Below are 16,950 nucleotides of genomic sequence, written 5' to 3'. Positions count from 1 at the left end.
ATCAAGTTGTATTACTGGTGAGTTATAGAAAGGAGGTATTGCAGGTAGCACATGAGGTACCGGTATGAGGTCATTTGGGAGTAAGGTAAACTCAGGCCAATCTACAGAAACATTTTTATTGGCCTGGACTGCATAAAGATGTGGCTGAATTTTGCCAGACATGTCATATATCAGGCAATAGAAAAAGCTAAGGCAGTGATAAAACCAGCACCCTTAATACCTATCCAACATTTCAGGAACCTTTTATAAGAGTCTTAATTGATTGCTTAGGATCCCTCCCTAAAACAAAAAGTGGGAATTAATATTTGTTGACCATAATGGATGTGTCTACTTGATTTCCAGAGGCCATTTTGTTACGCAGTCTCATGGCTAAAACGATTGTAGAAGAGTTAGTTCCCACAGAGATACAAGTCAGAGTAAGGATCAAATTTTACATCAAAGTTATTCAAGGAAATTATGGACATCTTAGGAATAAAACAATTTAAATCAACTGCGTACCATCCAGAATCACAGGGAGCATTAGAACAGTGGCAATAAACTTTAAAGACAATGCTGAGGAAAGGACTGAAATAAAGGAATTCAATGTGTACTTTTTGCAATTAGGGATCCACCTAATGAAGTGACTAAATTCAGCCTATTTGAATTAGTTTTAGGGCAGGAAATGAAAGGACCACTAAATTTAATTAAGGAGAAATTGGTGAGTCAGAATTCAACCACTACATTTTTGGACTATGTGTCAAAGATTGGGGAGAGATAAAATGGAGCGGGTGAGTTTGTTGTACTGCATTTAAAAGTAGCACTGCGTGTGATGAAACAGGAATCAAACATTCATAATTTTGTTGGTATGGATAAAGTGTTAACCATTACCACAAGTGGTAGGGGAACATTTAAAAGCAAGGTTTTGTGGGCCTTATCAAATCAAAAGGATTAGATTACTTAGTGTGGAAACAGGCCCTTCAGCCCAACAAGTCCACACTGACCCTCTGAAGAGCAACCCACCCTCCTACATTTGCCCCTTCATCTAACACTGCGGGCAATTTAGCATGGCCACTTCACCTAACCTGCACTTTTTTGGACTGCGGGAGGAAACTGGAGCATGCAGAGAATGTGCAAACTCCACACAGGCAGTTGCCTGAGGTGGGAATTGAACCCAGCTCTCTGGCGCTGTGAGGCAGCAGTGCTAACCACTGTGCTGCCCCAAAGGAGATTGAGTAAGTTGAATTATTTGATAAGGACACCAGAGAGAAAGAAATCTCATAATGTGTCCTGTGAATATGGTCAAAAGGTATTTTGATTGGGAAGGAAAGCAAAATGAGATTGTGTTATTTGTTACAATTCAAAAACTGGAACAGGTGCAAAAAGAAATTGAAAGCATGGTCAAAGACATCAGAATTAAAGGGAGTTGCAGTGAATGGAGCTCATCCATAGTGATGGTGCTAAAACCAGATGGGACCCAACGGTTATGTGTGGACTATCACAAAGTCAATGCTGTTACAAAATCAGAGTTGTATCCTGTTCTGCATCTAGAAACCTGTACTGAGAAGGCAGGACAAGCAACTTATATTTCTAAACTGGGCTTACTCAGAAGATGCAAGCAGGTACAAGATAGCAAAGGAAATTTTGGCTTTTGGGACACCGAATGAACTATACAGGAACATCGATTATCCGAACGAGATGGGTGGGCACTATTTCATTTGGATAATTGATTATTCCTTTAATTGATTTCTTCTGGGGCTCGGAGTTTTCTGTCTGCTCCCCGTTCAGGAGATAAGGCAACAGCACACTGAGCATGAGACCCTGCCCCCTCACCTGTCCACTCCCACCCTGCCAGCCCCCAACCCTGTCTGCTTCCACCCCGTACCCCTGCCCTCCCCAACCCTGTCCAACACCGCCCCTCCCGCCCCCGGCCCCAAACCCGTCCAATACTGTCCCCCTCTGCCCCCAACCCCGTTCAACACCACACCCCCTCCACCCCATGCCCACCCCAACCCTGCAGCTCCAACCCCGCTCCCCCAACCCCACCCACCATCTGACCCCTTCTGCACCCCTGCTCCCCTGGCCGATCTCCCCACACACCCCACCCCCCAAGTCTCCAAATAGCACACGTATGTGCACACACAACATTTTGACAGGTTCCACCTCTGCCCTGTACAGGATAATGCTGTGTAGAGCTCCAGGGAAACTGGTGGTGAGATGGCGGGGAGTCAGTCATTTGGAGACGGTGCCTGGACTGTCCAGGACTGTTCTCGGCAGTGTTTTATGAGCCGAGTTCATTTTTAATCGTTGTACCTGTAAACAAAAGACACGATCAGGGTTAAAACAGCTCTTTGAAGTAATGTTTCTATCGGGACGTTGAGATCCTCTTCGGATAATTCGATATTTGGATAATTGATATTTGGATAATCAAGGTTCCTCTGTGTATCAATTTAAAGTCATGCCATTTGGTATGAAGAATGTGTCAGCAACATTTTGAAGACCAACTAATAAGGCTATTTCAGGATTACCCAATTGTGTGGTGTACATAGATGATCTGGAGGTTTTAGTCACACAGGGAAGGAACATTTGGAGCAGCTATTGGAATTGTTCCATTGACTTTGGGAGTTGGGCTTGATGATAAACATGGCTAAAAATGAGTTTCCAAAGTCCCAATTCACGCTCCTAGGCCATGCTATTGAACATGGATAGATAGTCCCACAGGGATGCAAAAACAGAGGTTACTGGGAATTTCCCATAACATCGATGAAGAGGGAAGTATAATGATGCCTGGGATTGAGTGGGTTTTATTGGAAATTCATACGAAATTTAAGCCTGGAGTTGCTCCACTGGCTGACCTGTTGAAGTGGTGCATGGATTTTCAGTGGACTGAGGAATGTCAGAAGATATTTGACAGCCTGAAAGTCATGTTGACCACTGCTACAGTGTTAGCAACACCTATGTACACAAAGCCATTCAAGATGGCTACTGATGCAAGTGATGTGGGTGTTGGTACTGTACTCTTACAAGAAGATGACGATATGCTAGAAATACCTTAATGGGTATTTCTTCCAAAGGTTGAATATTCATCAAAAGAAATATTCCATCATTGAGAAAGAGACTTTGGGTTTGGTGTTGGTGTTGCAAAATTTCAGCATATATGTTGCAAGTAGCATTTGGGGTTTGGAACTGATAGATACAGCTGTCTCTCTGCTGCAGCAACAAGCTTATGTTTTTTCTCTCTCTCTCTCTGTCTGTTGCTCGATTTTTCCTTTCGGTGTTCCTCTCTCCTGGACTGGAAGGAAGCGAGCATGTAGGGAAAATCTGTTTTGCTGAATTTGCCTTTGCCAGGGGTGTGTTTATGGGATGCTGCTATATTGGAATTGTTTATGATTAGTAGTGAAATAATATATAATTTTATTCAGTATTTCAATTGAGTTAAAGTTATGTCAATTCTTATTTTTTTGGTTGTATTTTAATTGAATTGTAAAAATAAAGTGCATTTTGCTTAAAGCCAAGTAGTGGACCAATCGAAACATATCTGGAACACAGCGCCTTACACTGCCCTTAAATCAAATAGAGAGTTAGGGTTGAGGCTGTCTCCTTGGCATATTTTGAGGGAGTTTGGTCGAGTCCACAATAATGACACCTTCACAATCTGGATTGGTGTCAAGCAAATCTGTATGATAGCCCCACATTATTTTCAATCTACCTGATGGGTGACCTCATCAAAGATCAGCTGCCCTCTGATGCAAGTACTATATAGAAAACTCTTTAACCTCAGTGGTGTCTGCTTCAGATGTGCAAGCCCCCACTCTTGGTCTCTTTACAAGAAACTCAGCCTGTCCTTGAATGGTCCACTAAAGGATAAGGAAGGAAGGCCGTGTGTCAAACCTGAGGAAGTGGGTGAGATTCTGAATCAGTGCATCAGTGTTCACTGTGGAGAGGGACATGATGAATGTTGAGATTATGGATAGAAGTTTGATTACTCCCGATCACGTTGACATAAGTAGGGAAGATGTGTTGGGTAGGCTAGAGGTTATTAAGGTGGCCAGATCCCCAGGACCAGATGGGATCTATCCCAGGTTGCTGAGGGAGGCGAGAGAGGAAATAGCTGGGGCCCTGACAGATATCGTTGTAGTATCCTTAAACACAGCTGAGGTGCCGGAGGACTGGAGGGTTGCTCATGTTGTTCCCCTGTACAAGAAGGGTGGTAGGGATATTCCAGGTAACTACAGACTAGTGAGCCTGTTGTCAGTGTTGGGAAAGTTGCTGGAGAAGGTACTGAGGGATGAAATTATTTATATTTGGAAAAAAATGAGTTTATCAGTGATTGGCAACATGGTTTTGTGTGGGGGAGACCGTGCCTTACCAACTTAATAGAATTCTTTGAGGAAGTGACCAAGTTGATAGATGAAGGAGGGGCTGTAGATATCGTATACATAGACTTTAGTAAGGTGTTTGATAAGGTTCCCCATGGTAAACTAATAGAGAAAGTGAAGTCACATGGTGTGCAGGGTGTTCTAGCTAGGTGGATAAAGAACTGGTTGAGCAACAGGAGACAGAGAGTAGTAGTTGAAAGGAGTTTCTTGAAATGGAGAAAGGTGACCAGTGGTGTTCCACAGGGATCAGTGTTGGGGCCACTGTTGTTTGTAATACACATAAATGATTGGAAGAGGGCGCTGTTGGTATGATCAGCAAGTTTGCAGATGACACAAAGATTGGTGGAGTAGCAGAAAGCTTAAGGGACTGTCAGAGAATACAGGAGGATACAGATATACTGGAGAGTTGGGCGGAGAAGTGGCAGATGGAGTTCAATCCAGGCAAATGTGAGGTGTTGCGTTTTGGAAAGTCTAATTCTAGAGCGAACTATACTGTAAACGATGTTGACGAGCAGAGAAATCTGGGAGTTCAGGTCCATTGTACCCTGAAGGTGGCTGCACAGGTGGATAGAGTGGTCAAGAAGGTATATGGTATGCTTGCCTTCAATGGACGGGGTATTGAGTATAAGAGTTGGCAGGCCATGTTAAAATTGTACAAGACTTTGGTCAGCCGCATTAAAATACTGTGTACAGTTCTGGTTGCCACATTACCAAAAGGATGTGGATGGTTTGGAGAGGGTGCAGAGAAGGTTTACAAGGATGTTGCCTGGTATGGAAGGTGCTAGCTATAAAGAGGGGTTGAGTAGGTTAGGATTGTTTTCATTAAGAAAAGGAGATTAAGGGGGGACCTGATTGAGGTCTACAAAATCATGAAGAGTATAGAGAGGGTAGATAGAGATAAGCTTTTTCCCAGGGTGAAGGATTCAATAACTCCGGGTGCTCCGGTTTCCTCCCACAGTCCAAAGATGTGCAGGTCAGGTGAATTGGCCATGCTAAATTGCCCGTAGTGTTAGGTAAGGGGTAAATGTCGGGGTATGGGTGGGTTGCGCTTCGGCGGGTCGGTGTGGACTTGTTGGGCCGAAGGGCCTTTTTCCACACTGTAAGTAATCTAATCTAATCTAATCTAATCTAATAACGAGATGTCACGCTTTCAAGACGAGAGGTGAAAAGTTTAAGGGGGATACACACAGCAAGTACTTTCCAGAGGGTGCCTGGAATGTGTTGCCAGCAGAGGTGGTAGAGGCAGGCACGATAGATTCATTTAAGATGCGTCTGACAGATGCATGAGTAGGTGGGAAGCAGAGGAATGCTTAGGAGTTGGGCGACAGGTTTAGACAGTGGATTTGGGATTGGCTCAGGCATGGAGGGCCAAAGGGCCAGTTCCTGGGCTGTAAATTTTCTTTGTTCTTTGCTCTTTGTTCTCTTTGATTGCTGCCAAAAAAATCTTGTATTCATCCAGAGCTGGTTAATTGAACAATCTGCCTATTGAAGGACAGACTCTGGAATATGTTGAACATTTTCTAGACCTTGGCACCATAAAGATACCATTGGTAAAGCGATCCAGCACTGCCAGCTTCGCCTCCTACAAACTACAGCAGCAAGGGTTAAAACAACAAAGAATTCCATGAGTCAACTAAAGTCCTGGGGTACACAGCAGTTGAAGTTATCACATTCTGTACAGCAGGGAGACCGGCAACACGTGCAAAGTGTTAAAGATAACCCTCCAGAAAGGCCTCTATCACATTCTCTGGATTGAACAGGAGGACCATTAAACAAACGCTAGTGTCCTCCTGAGAATTTAGGCAGAACTCCTGCTAAAGCATTTACTAAAGATCGGACAATGTGTCCCATTAGCGTTTCCCCAGTGGGGTCCTGTTTTCTTTCTCAGCTTTCAAATGGCCAACGCCCCAAGGGAAGACAGAAAAACACGGTCAAAGTCACTCAGAAGCTGTCCTGAAGCACGGCAGCATTGATGTTAATTCCTGGGAGGTGTTTGCTCCCTAAATGTCCATCAAAGAGCATCACCCTCATGACCATAGGCTTACATTTCCCTAAAGCTGAAGGAGAGAGCTGACAAAGGAAGTAATGATCTGGAATGTGCTGCCTCCGGGCTAAAGGGTGATCAATGATTTAAAATGGAAACTGGACAGACTTTGCAGGGCTACAGGGATAAGTAGAAATGAGCTGAAGAAGAGTCAATGGATTTGAAATGTTAACTCCTCTTCTCTACAGATGCTGCCAGACCTGCAGAGTTTTCCAGAAACTCTTTGTGTCCAATCTTCAGCAGCCAGAGTTATTTGTTTTATTTTAATTGGAATGCACAGACTGGTCTACAAAGTGATGACATGGCCTTGATAGGTTCAATCTCACAGCAATCCAACAGTGTGAGCACAGGCCATTCAGCCCATCGGGTCCACATTAGCCTGCCAAAGAGCATCCCACCCAGACATACTCCTTATTCAATCCCTGTAGCCCTATATTTCCCATGACCAATTCCACCCTACCCTGCATATCTTTGGACTGTGGGAGAAAACTGAAGCACCTGGACGAAACCTACGCAGACATGGAGGGAATGTGCAAACTTCACACAGACAGTTGAACCTGAGTCCCTGGCATTGTGAGGCAGCAGTGCTAGCCACAGAGCCACTGTGCTGCACCTTTCCATAGCCTCCTTTCATGCTAAAGTCATTGTGTGAACTACCTTACTGAATTATTTAATAGTGTTTTCTTCCCAAACGTCTGCACATAATATACTAATGAATAAGATGAAAGCATAGGGACAGGTAGCAGAATGATCACTGGCTCCAAGTCAGAAAGCAGAAGTTAGGGTTAATGACAGCTATTCAGAGTGACTGAAGATGCAAAGTGAAGATCCATAAGCATCACTGTTGACAGTTTGTGTTAAATTATGTTCCCTTGAATTTTTGGAATAAAAAATGCAGCTTCTAAATTTGCAGTCGATACCCAATTTGGAAGGGAAAGAGACAGTGAACTGATGGGTAGGTGGCTATTTATTCAACGGATGGAATAGATTTATATTTGGTAAATAAATTTCAACATGGACAAAAATAAGGTATTATTATTTGGTAAGGAAAGCTAGGTTACAGCAATAGGCTTGCTGCTAAAGGGATATAATTAAAAATAGACGTTTGGTAAGCCTCAGGATATCGAGCCACTGGACAGTGTGCAGAGGAGATTGACAAGGGCGACCTGGATATAAATACCAGGAAAGGGCAAAGCATAAATGCCAGAGAATGTACATCTTCAACATGAAAGAATATAACCATCAACCCTTGACATTCAGTAGCTTTGTCATTGCTGAAACCTCACTATCAAATCCTGGGGAAGTGTCAAACTGTACTGGGACCAGCTGTACAAATATTGTGGTAGAGCTCTTGTGGTATATTGGTAGTGGCCCTACCTCTGAGCAAGGGGCCTGTGTTCAAGTCCCTCCTGCTCTAGAGGTGTGTTACAACACAAATATTATGGCTACTGGAGCAGGTAAGAGGCTAGGAATACTGAGGTGAGTAACTCATCTCCTGACTCCCCAAACCCTGTCCACAAGTCACAAATCAGGAATGTGATGGAATAATCTGCACTTGCCTGGATGGGTGCAGCTCCAGCAACAGTCAAGGTATATAAGAACACCACCACCTTTAAGTTCCTCTCCAAGCCACTCACCAACCTGATTTGGAAATATGTCACCGTTCTTTCACTGTTGCTGGATTAAAATCCTGAAATTCCCTATCCAAGGGCATTGTGGGTCAACCTGCAGTGCATAGACTGCAGCGATTCAAGCAGGAAGCTCACCTCCACCTTCTCAAGGAACAACTAGGGATGGGCAATAAATGCTGACCTAGATTAGAGTGGTGCTGGAAAAGCACAGCAGGTCAGGCAGCATCCGAGGAGCAGGAAATGCGACTTTTCGGGCAAAAGCCCTTCATCAGGAATGAAGACAGGGAGCCTACGGGTGGGGAGATAAATGGAAGGTGGTGGGGGGGGGCTGGGAAGAAGTAGCCAAGAGTACAATAGGTGGATGGGGGAGGGGATGGAGGTGATAGGTCAGAGGGGAGGGTGGAGCAGATAGGTGAGAAGGAAGATTGGCAGGTAGGACAGGTCATGAGGATGGTGCTGAGCTGGAAGGTTGGAACAGGAGTAAGGTGGGGGGAGTGGAAATAAGGAAACTAGTGAAGACCACATTGATGCTATGGGGTTGAAGGGTCCTGAGGCAGACGATGAGGCGTTCTTCCTCCAGGCGTTGGGTGGTGAGAGAACGGCATTTTAGGAGGACCAGGACCTGCATGTCCTTGGCAGAGTGGGAGGGGGAGTTGAAATGTTAGGGCAGTGGGGTTAATTGATGTGGGTGTCCCGGAGATGTTCTCTAAAACGCTCTGCGAGAAGGCATCCAGTCTTCCAGCACCACTTTAATTTTGACTCAACTCCAGCATCTGCAGTCCTCACTTTTGCCTAATAAATGCTGATCTAGCCAGCGATATTCACCTCCCACAAATAAATAAGAAACACAAAATAAATTCTCATTTGCTCCCCTCAGAAGTCAAATCTGCTCCAGGGGATCTTGTGGATCTAATGTTATTCAAATCAGTTTACTTTCTGTACTGTGTAGTTTCTGCTTCACTTAGGACCAGTTCCGCCCCCAGTGATAGGTGAGAAGAAAAATCAACAAGCACCCCATCAATTGGCAATGCATATAGATTGAGGAAGAATGAGACTCTAGGGGACAACTTATTAATATTTTGTACTTACCCTGAGCTCCTTCTCTCCTTCGCTGATGCTCCCACAATTGTGGCCCTTGTGTTTCCCAAATACAGTGCAGAGAGTGCAGACACACACCTTATCCTCCTTACAGTAAATGTTCAGCAGCTCCTGGTGCTCTGTACATTTCCACTGGGACACATCTGCAGTGGGATCTACAAGGAGATGACTTTTAAACACTATGCTCTCGGTGTGATGCCTGAAGTGTTCCGGGCACATGGAAGCTTCACATTTCAGGCAGGTCTTCACTGCCGGCCGTGGGTGGCTGGGGCAGTAGTTACACAGAAGTGAATGGGTTGAAGTATTTTGAACATTATATTTCTCAATAATGCTTGCAAGTTTGAAATTCTTCTGCAGATCTGGCCACTTCTTGTACTCTGCCCTACATTCAGGGCAGGGATAAGCTTCAAACACGGCCTCTTTCCAGGTTTTCTCAATACAGACTTTACAGAAACTGTGCTTACAATTGAGAATCACAGGATCAGTATACATTTGTAGACAGATGGAACAAATCAATTCCTCCTCTAACCATGCTTGAGGTGAAGCAGTCGCCATTTGTTAAGGGGAATAGAAACTGAAAGTGACTTGCAGAGAATCACTGACATGCAGGAAACTCACAGCATTGCGATTGGTTCAAAAATATTAACCACATTATTTGTCAAAGGAAATACCTACACAACTAGATACAAATGTAATGATCTGGACTTGAGAAATAGATTTAACTTAAACTAATAAATAGAGGACCTCATGCTCTACTGTTTGTTACCTGACAGGGATGAAATTTTAGAAGGGGACAGAAATTGCATTTATTGCTCACTTGGCACGACCTCAAGATGGCTTCAATGTATTATGGTTAACAGAACATTTTGATGAGGATTTTGAGCTTGCAATAAGCTCCTTTAACTTTGGACAAGGCCAGGGTCAGAAATTAGGTGCTGCCTCAGGACTGTTCAGAATCAGAGCAGTGACCCCAACCGCATGACACCCTCCCCCTGACCCCAGCATAGTGACTCCACCTCCAACTCCAGCACTGTGACCTCCTCTCCTTGACCCTAGCACAGGCATCCTAATCCCCCATGACCCCAGCACATGAATCCCTCCCCATGTTCCCAGCATAGAGACCCAATCCCTCTGACTCCAGCACAGAGATCCCAATCCTTCTAACCCAAGCACATGTCCCACCCATGACCACAATCCCCTTGAACCTAGCACAGTGACCCCCCTTCCCACAACCCCAGCACAGTCACTCCAATCCCCCTGAACCTAACAGTGGCCCTGACCCCTGACGCCAGCACACAGTACAGTGACCCCCTCCCCATGACTCCAGCACAGTCACTCCAATCCCCTTGAACCTAAGTGACTCTGACCCCTGACCGCAGCACAATGACCCCCTCCCATTGGCCCTAGCACAATGACCCCAATCCCCTAGACCCTGCACAGTGACCCTCTCCCCCTGACCCCAACACATTAACCCTGAATTCCTCACTCCAGTAAAGCAACTCTCTCCCCCGAAGCCTACAAAGTGACCCCCTCCCCATGACCCCAGCATAGTGATCCCAATCCCTGACCCCAGTAAAGTGACTCCTCCCTCAACAGTTAACACTTTCTCCTGACCCGAGCAACAGTGACCCTGAATCTGTGACCCTTCCCCCGACCACAGCACAGTGAGTGTAATATTTGCTGGAAGATGTGGTGCCAATCAAGTGTACTGCTTTGCCCAGGATGGTGCCAAGCTTCTAGTGTTGTTAGAGCTCCACCCATCCAAGCATTTGGGTGAGTATTCTATCATGCTTTGGATTCGTGCCTTTTTGGCTTAGAGTCGTCAGGAGATGAGTTACTCACTGAAGTATTTCTAGATGACAAGATGTTCTTGTCATCTCAGTATCTACGTGGCTAGATCAGTTATAAGTCAATGGTAAATCTCAGGTTTCTGATAGTGAGGCTGTTGACTGTCAAGGGCCAGTGGTTAACTTCTCTCTTGCTGCAGACAGTCATTATCTGTCATGTGTAGCACAGATCTCACTTGCCACTTGTCAACCCAAACCAAAATATTGACCAGGACTTGCTGTATTTAGACAGGGACTGCTTCAGTATCTGAGGAGCCATGAGTGGTGTAATCTTCAGCAAATACCTCATTTCTGACCTGATGGAGGAATCAATTTAGAAATATTAACATTTAAGTCAACTTGCCATTGTCACCTGCACTAGTTTACTTATAGCACCAGATTTATGCCTGAGGTCTCCACTGGTTCGATCATATCTGGCAGAAAGGAATAATTTTGAATCGAATCTACATCGGAATATAGACAATGTTACCGTTCCCCTTTCTTGTCAGAAATCTTGACAAAATAGATGCCACAATAGGCTTAACATATGTAAATTGGCACTAATGAGTCTGAAATAGACCAAGATCTTCCAGTATCAGTGAAAATTTGAGTAATATTTGAACATCTGGAAGAGAACTAAAATATCAATATAGTCATTTGAGACCCAAAGTGAATAGAAACTGTGAACTGCTATAAGTGGTTATAAGCCTCAGGGGAAGTATCATGCAATAACACTGATGCTGTTTTGTGGTTTATACGTTAGTCTGCAGAAAGTAAAGTTTTCCTGGAGTTATAACCATGACGGGCATGGATAAGGAGAATAACAAACACCTTTTGTCGAAGAGTGTAGTACTGGAAAAGCACAGGTCAGGCAGCATTTGAGGAGCAGGAGAATGGACGTTTCAGGCATAAGCCCTTCATCAGCATCTGCAGTCCTCAGTTTCGCCCAGCAAACATCTTTTCCCTAGTGTAGACGAGTTCAAAACTAGGAGGCATCATTTTAAGGAGGAAAGTTTGGAAGGGATCTGAAGGGCACCGAGGGTGGTTCATATTTGGAATGAACTGCCAGAGGAAATGGTAGATGCAGATACAGTTACAACAATTAAAAGACATAAACGAGAAATGTTTAGAGGGATATAAGCCAAATGGCACGAGTTTAATCTGGGGAACTTTGTCAGCATGAACAAGTTGGACAAAGGGTCTGTTTCCGAGCTGTATAAATGTACAACTATACACAATTCCAGATTCTATTAATTTAATTTGGATTCCAACAGCTGCAGTGGTAAAGAATTCAATCAGTATTTCCAGAATGTTAACCTAGGCTTCTAGATTTGGAGTCCAATGACATTGGTATAAGGAAAGTAGTTGTAGTGATGATATCATCAAACCATCAATTTTTGATTCCAACTCCTACGTTTAAATTAACTTTGTTTCAGTATCTTCTGATTTGATAGTCTTTACTCCATCCTTTGATGTATCCCAGCTGCATTTTGTTTATTCTGACAAGATCGAGTTGTGTTTAATCACTCCTGCCTTTCACCCTATGGAGATGTGCTCTTTTGGTTTTTACTCTTCCTGCCCCACCTGCCCATCCTTGCATAATACTTAATATTTTAGCTTTACCTACTTCCAATGAAAGGTCTTATTAACTGTTTGTCTCTCTGCAATGTTGCTTATAAATCCAGTATTGTGTTTACATTTTCATTCAGATTTTAGAATACTGTTTCTCTGTAAAGTCACAGCTAGATATATCCTAAATCATTGCCTGTTCTCATGCAAGGACATGAAAATATTCAAATTCTCTCTACCCTTTCTTTTAAAAACATTTTTTTGTAAATATATTTATCAGCAAGAAAAAAAATGGACTTCTCAAAAATATAAAATTATTGAAAATATAAAAAACAGTATAATGAAAAACACAAATTACAACTCCTGTCAACTAACTACTAACCTACTCTATAATACAAAACCAATAAATAAATAAGTGACTAATAAAACAAAACAAGACACAAAAACATAGAATAACAATGCTTGGCACAAAGCTCCCAAACAAAAGAACAGAGACATATATATACTCGCATTAATTCAGGAGTAACCCCTTCCAGGATCCAGGGCTCAGCAAACCTAACCAGCCTGGTTAAACAAACGCTCTAGTTAAGATAGCAGACAAATCTGTATCCAAATAACTCAAAAAAGGGCTGCCATGTCTTATTAAAAAAGTCTGTTGTGTGGTGCACCATATTCATGAGAAAACCCAAGGGAACATGCTCCATAATTAATTTTCACCATCTCAGCAAGCCCAGTGGGTTCTCAGACACCCAATTCATCAGAATATTCTTCTGTGCACAGTAATTAAGAATATTGAATAGCTTCTTCCCATGCCCGTCCAAAGATGATAAATTTGGTAGACCTTAGAGGAGATATATTGTGTCTACTTTAACTTTGGTCCTCAATACCCTCCCTGTCTCTCCTGCCACAGCGCTCCAATAAACACGGAGCCTGTGGCATGTCTAGAAGCATGGGTAAGAGTACCTACACTTATCTTACATTTGGGGCAGATTGAAGATGCCCCTTTGCTAAACTTCGCCAGACAGTCCGGTGCCAAATGAACCCTATGTAGAACTTCTAACTGCATAGCATATGTCCTATTACAGATTGAGATCTTTTGCACGTTCTCCCGTATGTCGTTCCACGTTTCAGAAGAGATCTCCACTCCAAGCTCTTGCACCCAGACATCACATAACCAGTTGCCAGGCCCTACTACCCAGTAGGCTTTAGAGGGCACTAACTGAGAGGGTGTTTGTGGAACGTAGCAACACCCTCTCTGTATTGGGCTTGTAGGGCTTAGTAAGAAGCTGGGTCTTCTTCTGGATGAAATCCCTAACGTGAAAAAAATGGAAAAGATCTCTACTAGGTAACCCGTATTTGTGGCTCAATTGCTCAAAGGACATCATAATCTCCCCTCAAATAAGTCTCCCAAACTAGACATTCCTCTCGTTGCCCACAGTTTGAACCCTGAGTTTATCATCCCTTATCGGAACCCCCGCATACCAACTATGGAGGTGAGTGGCCAAGTCTTGGATAAGCAACCCTCACTCTGACACATTTCCCTCCATGCCTTGACCGTACTAATATTAGGGCTCCGGCAGTAGTCCGTAACTGTCCTCATCTTATCCATGAGCAACATTAATAAGAGGGCACTTTGCCTGAGAGTTCTCAATACCGAGCCATATTGAGCCTGGATCGTTACCTGCCCGATCGCACAAAAAGGACAGCAGGGAATTCAGTTCATACCTCCTGATGTCTGGGAAATCAACTCCTCCCCATCCTTGAGGCAACTGTAATTTAGTAAGTTTGATGAGGGGCTGTCCACAACACCAAGCGAAGGAACTAAACCAATCCATAAGTCTCTGCAACGTTGACCTGGGAAACATAGGGAGCAAATGCATGGGATAAAGCAAACAAAGGACATTCATCTTAAGGGCTATTCAGCCCAACCATGAAATTGGAAGAACCTCTCATCTTTGGAGATCGCATCTAATATTGTTGAGCAAGTTAGCAAAGTTAGTTTGAAATAATTGATCTAACATGAAGCTAATAAAAATGTCTAGTTATTGGAACCCTACCCGCGACCACTTGAAGGGGAACCTAGGGCCATCTTCAACCTCTGGCACTTCCTTGAGGTCCCCAAAGGCATAGCCTCCGACTTTGCAAAGTTGATCTTATCCTGAAATAGCCCCAAATGAATGAATACAGTGTGTCAGATGAGGTACAGAAGTCATCAGGTCCGATAAAAACAGAAGGACGTCATCCGCATACAGTGTAATCTTGTGTACCCTCAGTCCCACTTCCGGGGTGGTTATGTGGACAAATGGCCTCTGTCAGTGGCTCTATCATCAACGTAAATGGCAACAGTGAGGCGGGTAGCCTCGACAACTACCCCAGACTTCACCCCGTTGGTGATGACAGTGGCCAGAGGGTGGCGATATATAACCTCCACCCATCTAGCAAAGACCTCACCCAGCCCAAACCACTCTAAGACATAGAAGAGATACGGCCATTCCACCCAGTCAAATCCTTTCTCCGCATCTAATGAAAGCACCAAAACCCCGGATCGATCATTGCTGGTATACTTGGACCATATTCAACACCTTCTAATTAATTAGAAGGCCTACAATCTGTTATAAAACCTGTCTGGTCCTCTTGACAATATGGGGCAACACCTTCTCCAATCTCAGCATCAAGATCTCAGAAACTTGAAACCTGTATTTAATAGAGAGATGGGCCTGTATGAGACACAATCCTCAGGAACCTTCCCCTTCTTAAGAATGAGGGAAATATTAGCTTCTCTCAAAGATGGTGGTAGGCATTTATGAATATAGGAGTGATTGTACATCTCCAATAATGGCCCTGACAGAATCCCTATAAACGCTTTATAAAACACACTGAGGAGGCTATCAAGGCCAGGCGCTTTCCCATTCTGAAGTTGTCTAGCTGCCTCCTGTATTTTCTGAACTATCAAGGGGGCATTAAGAGGAGAAGCCTGTTCCAAGGTTACCCCATGGAGGTCCAAGCTGTGAAAAAAAGGTTTCCATCTTGACCCACCTACCCTCACAACTTTCAGACTGATACAATTCAGAGTAAAAACTCTGAAAAGCCTCATTAATCCTTCCGGCATCGTATGTAAGGACGCCGGTGTTGTCTTTAATTGTAGTAATGGATTGGGGAGCACGCTTTTTCCGAGTTAGATACGCTAAATACTTCCCTGAGGTAAAAACAATGACTACAGATGCTGGAAACCAGATTCTGGATCAATGGTGCTGGAAGAGCACAGCAATTCAGGCAGCATCCAAGGAGCTTCGAAATCGACGTTTTGGGCAAAAGCCTTTCATCAGGAATAAAGGCAGAGAGCCTGAAGCATGGAGAGATAAGCTAGAGGAGGGTGGGGGTGGGGAGAAAGTAGCATAGAGTACAATAGGAGAGTGGGGGAGGGGATGAAGGTGATAGGTCAGGGAGGAGAGGGTGGAGTGGATAGGTGGAAAAGGAGATAGGCAGGTAGGACAAGTCCAGACAAGTCATGGGGACAGTGCGGAGCAGGATGTTTAGAACTAGGGTGAGGTGGGGGAAGGGGAAACGAGGAAACTGTTGAAGTTCACATCGATGCCCTGGGGTTGAAGTGTTCCGAGGCGGAAGATGAGGCATTCTTCCTCCAGGCTTCTGGTGGTGAGGGAGCGGCAGTGAAGGAGGCCCAGGACCTCCATGTCCATGTCCTCGGCAAAGTTTGAGGGGGAGTTGAAATGTTGGGCCACGGGGCGGTGTGGTTGATTGGTGTGGGTGTCGCGGAGATGTTCCCTAAAGGGCTCTGCTAGGAGGCGCCTAGTCTCCCCAATGTAGAGGAGACCGCATCGGGAGCAACGGATACAATAAATGATATTAGTGGATGTGCAAGTAAAACTTTGATGGATGTGGAAGGCTCCTTTAGGGCTTTGGATAGAGGTGAGGGAGGACGTGTGGGTGCAAGTTTTACAGTTCCTGCGGTGGCAGGGGAAAGTGCCAGGATGGGAGGGTGGGTTGTGGGGGGGGAGAAAGGGTGTGGACCTGACCAGGTAGTCACGGAGGGAACGGTCTTTGCGGAAGGCGGAAAGGGGTGGGGAGTGAAATATATTCCTGGTGGTGGGGTCTCTGACACCTCCCTCCCCTTCCTGGGCCTCTCCATCTCCATTAATGACGACCGACTTGACACTGACATTTTTTACAAACCCACCGACTTCCATAACTACCTGGATTACACCTCTTCCCACCCTACCTCTTGCAAAAATGCCATCCCGTATTCCCAATTCCTCCGCCTCCGCCGTATCTGCTCCCAGGAGGACCAGTTCCACCACAGAACACACCAGATAGCCTCCTTCTTTAGAGACTGCAATTTCCCTTCCCACGTGATTAAAGATGCCCTCCAACGCATCTCGTCCACATCCCGCACCTCCGCCCTCAGACCC

The 16,950-nt window shown here is 44.6% G+C and overlaps 1 protein-coding gene across 1 annotated transcript in view; it reads right to left on the bottom strand.

Annotated features, from left to right (window-relative positions):
• LOC122565141 (E3 ubiquitin/ISG15 ligase TRIM25-like) overlaps window positions 1-9,683 on the bottom strand; it is a 35,752-nt gene extending 26,069 nt beyond the window's left edge. The window contains exon 1 of the mRNA XM_043720805.2: window positions 9,120-9,683. Within this exon, the coding sequence (XP_043576740.2) occupies window positions 9,120-9,683 (564 nt within the window). The remainder of the gene's footprint in view (window positions 1-9,119) is intronic.
• Between the last annotated feature and the right edge of the window lie 7,267 nt (window positions 9,684-16,950).

The sequence above is a fragment of the Chiloscyllium plagiosum genome, unplaced genomic scaffold (genome assembly GCF_037043375.1).
Source record: "Chiloscyllium plagiosum isolate Xiang-an unplaced genomic scaffold, Cpla_swu_hap1 HiC_scaffold_28, whole genome shotgun sequence".
NCBI lineage: Eukaryota > Metazoa > Chordata > Chondrichthyes > Orectolobiformes > Hemiscylliidae > Chiloscyllium > Chiloscyllium plagiosum.
The sequence above is the reverse complement of the archived record's forward strand: the minus strand, read 5'-3'. Positions and strand labels throughout refer to the sequence as shown.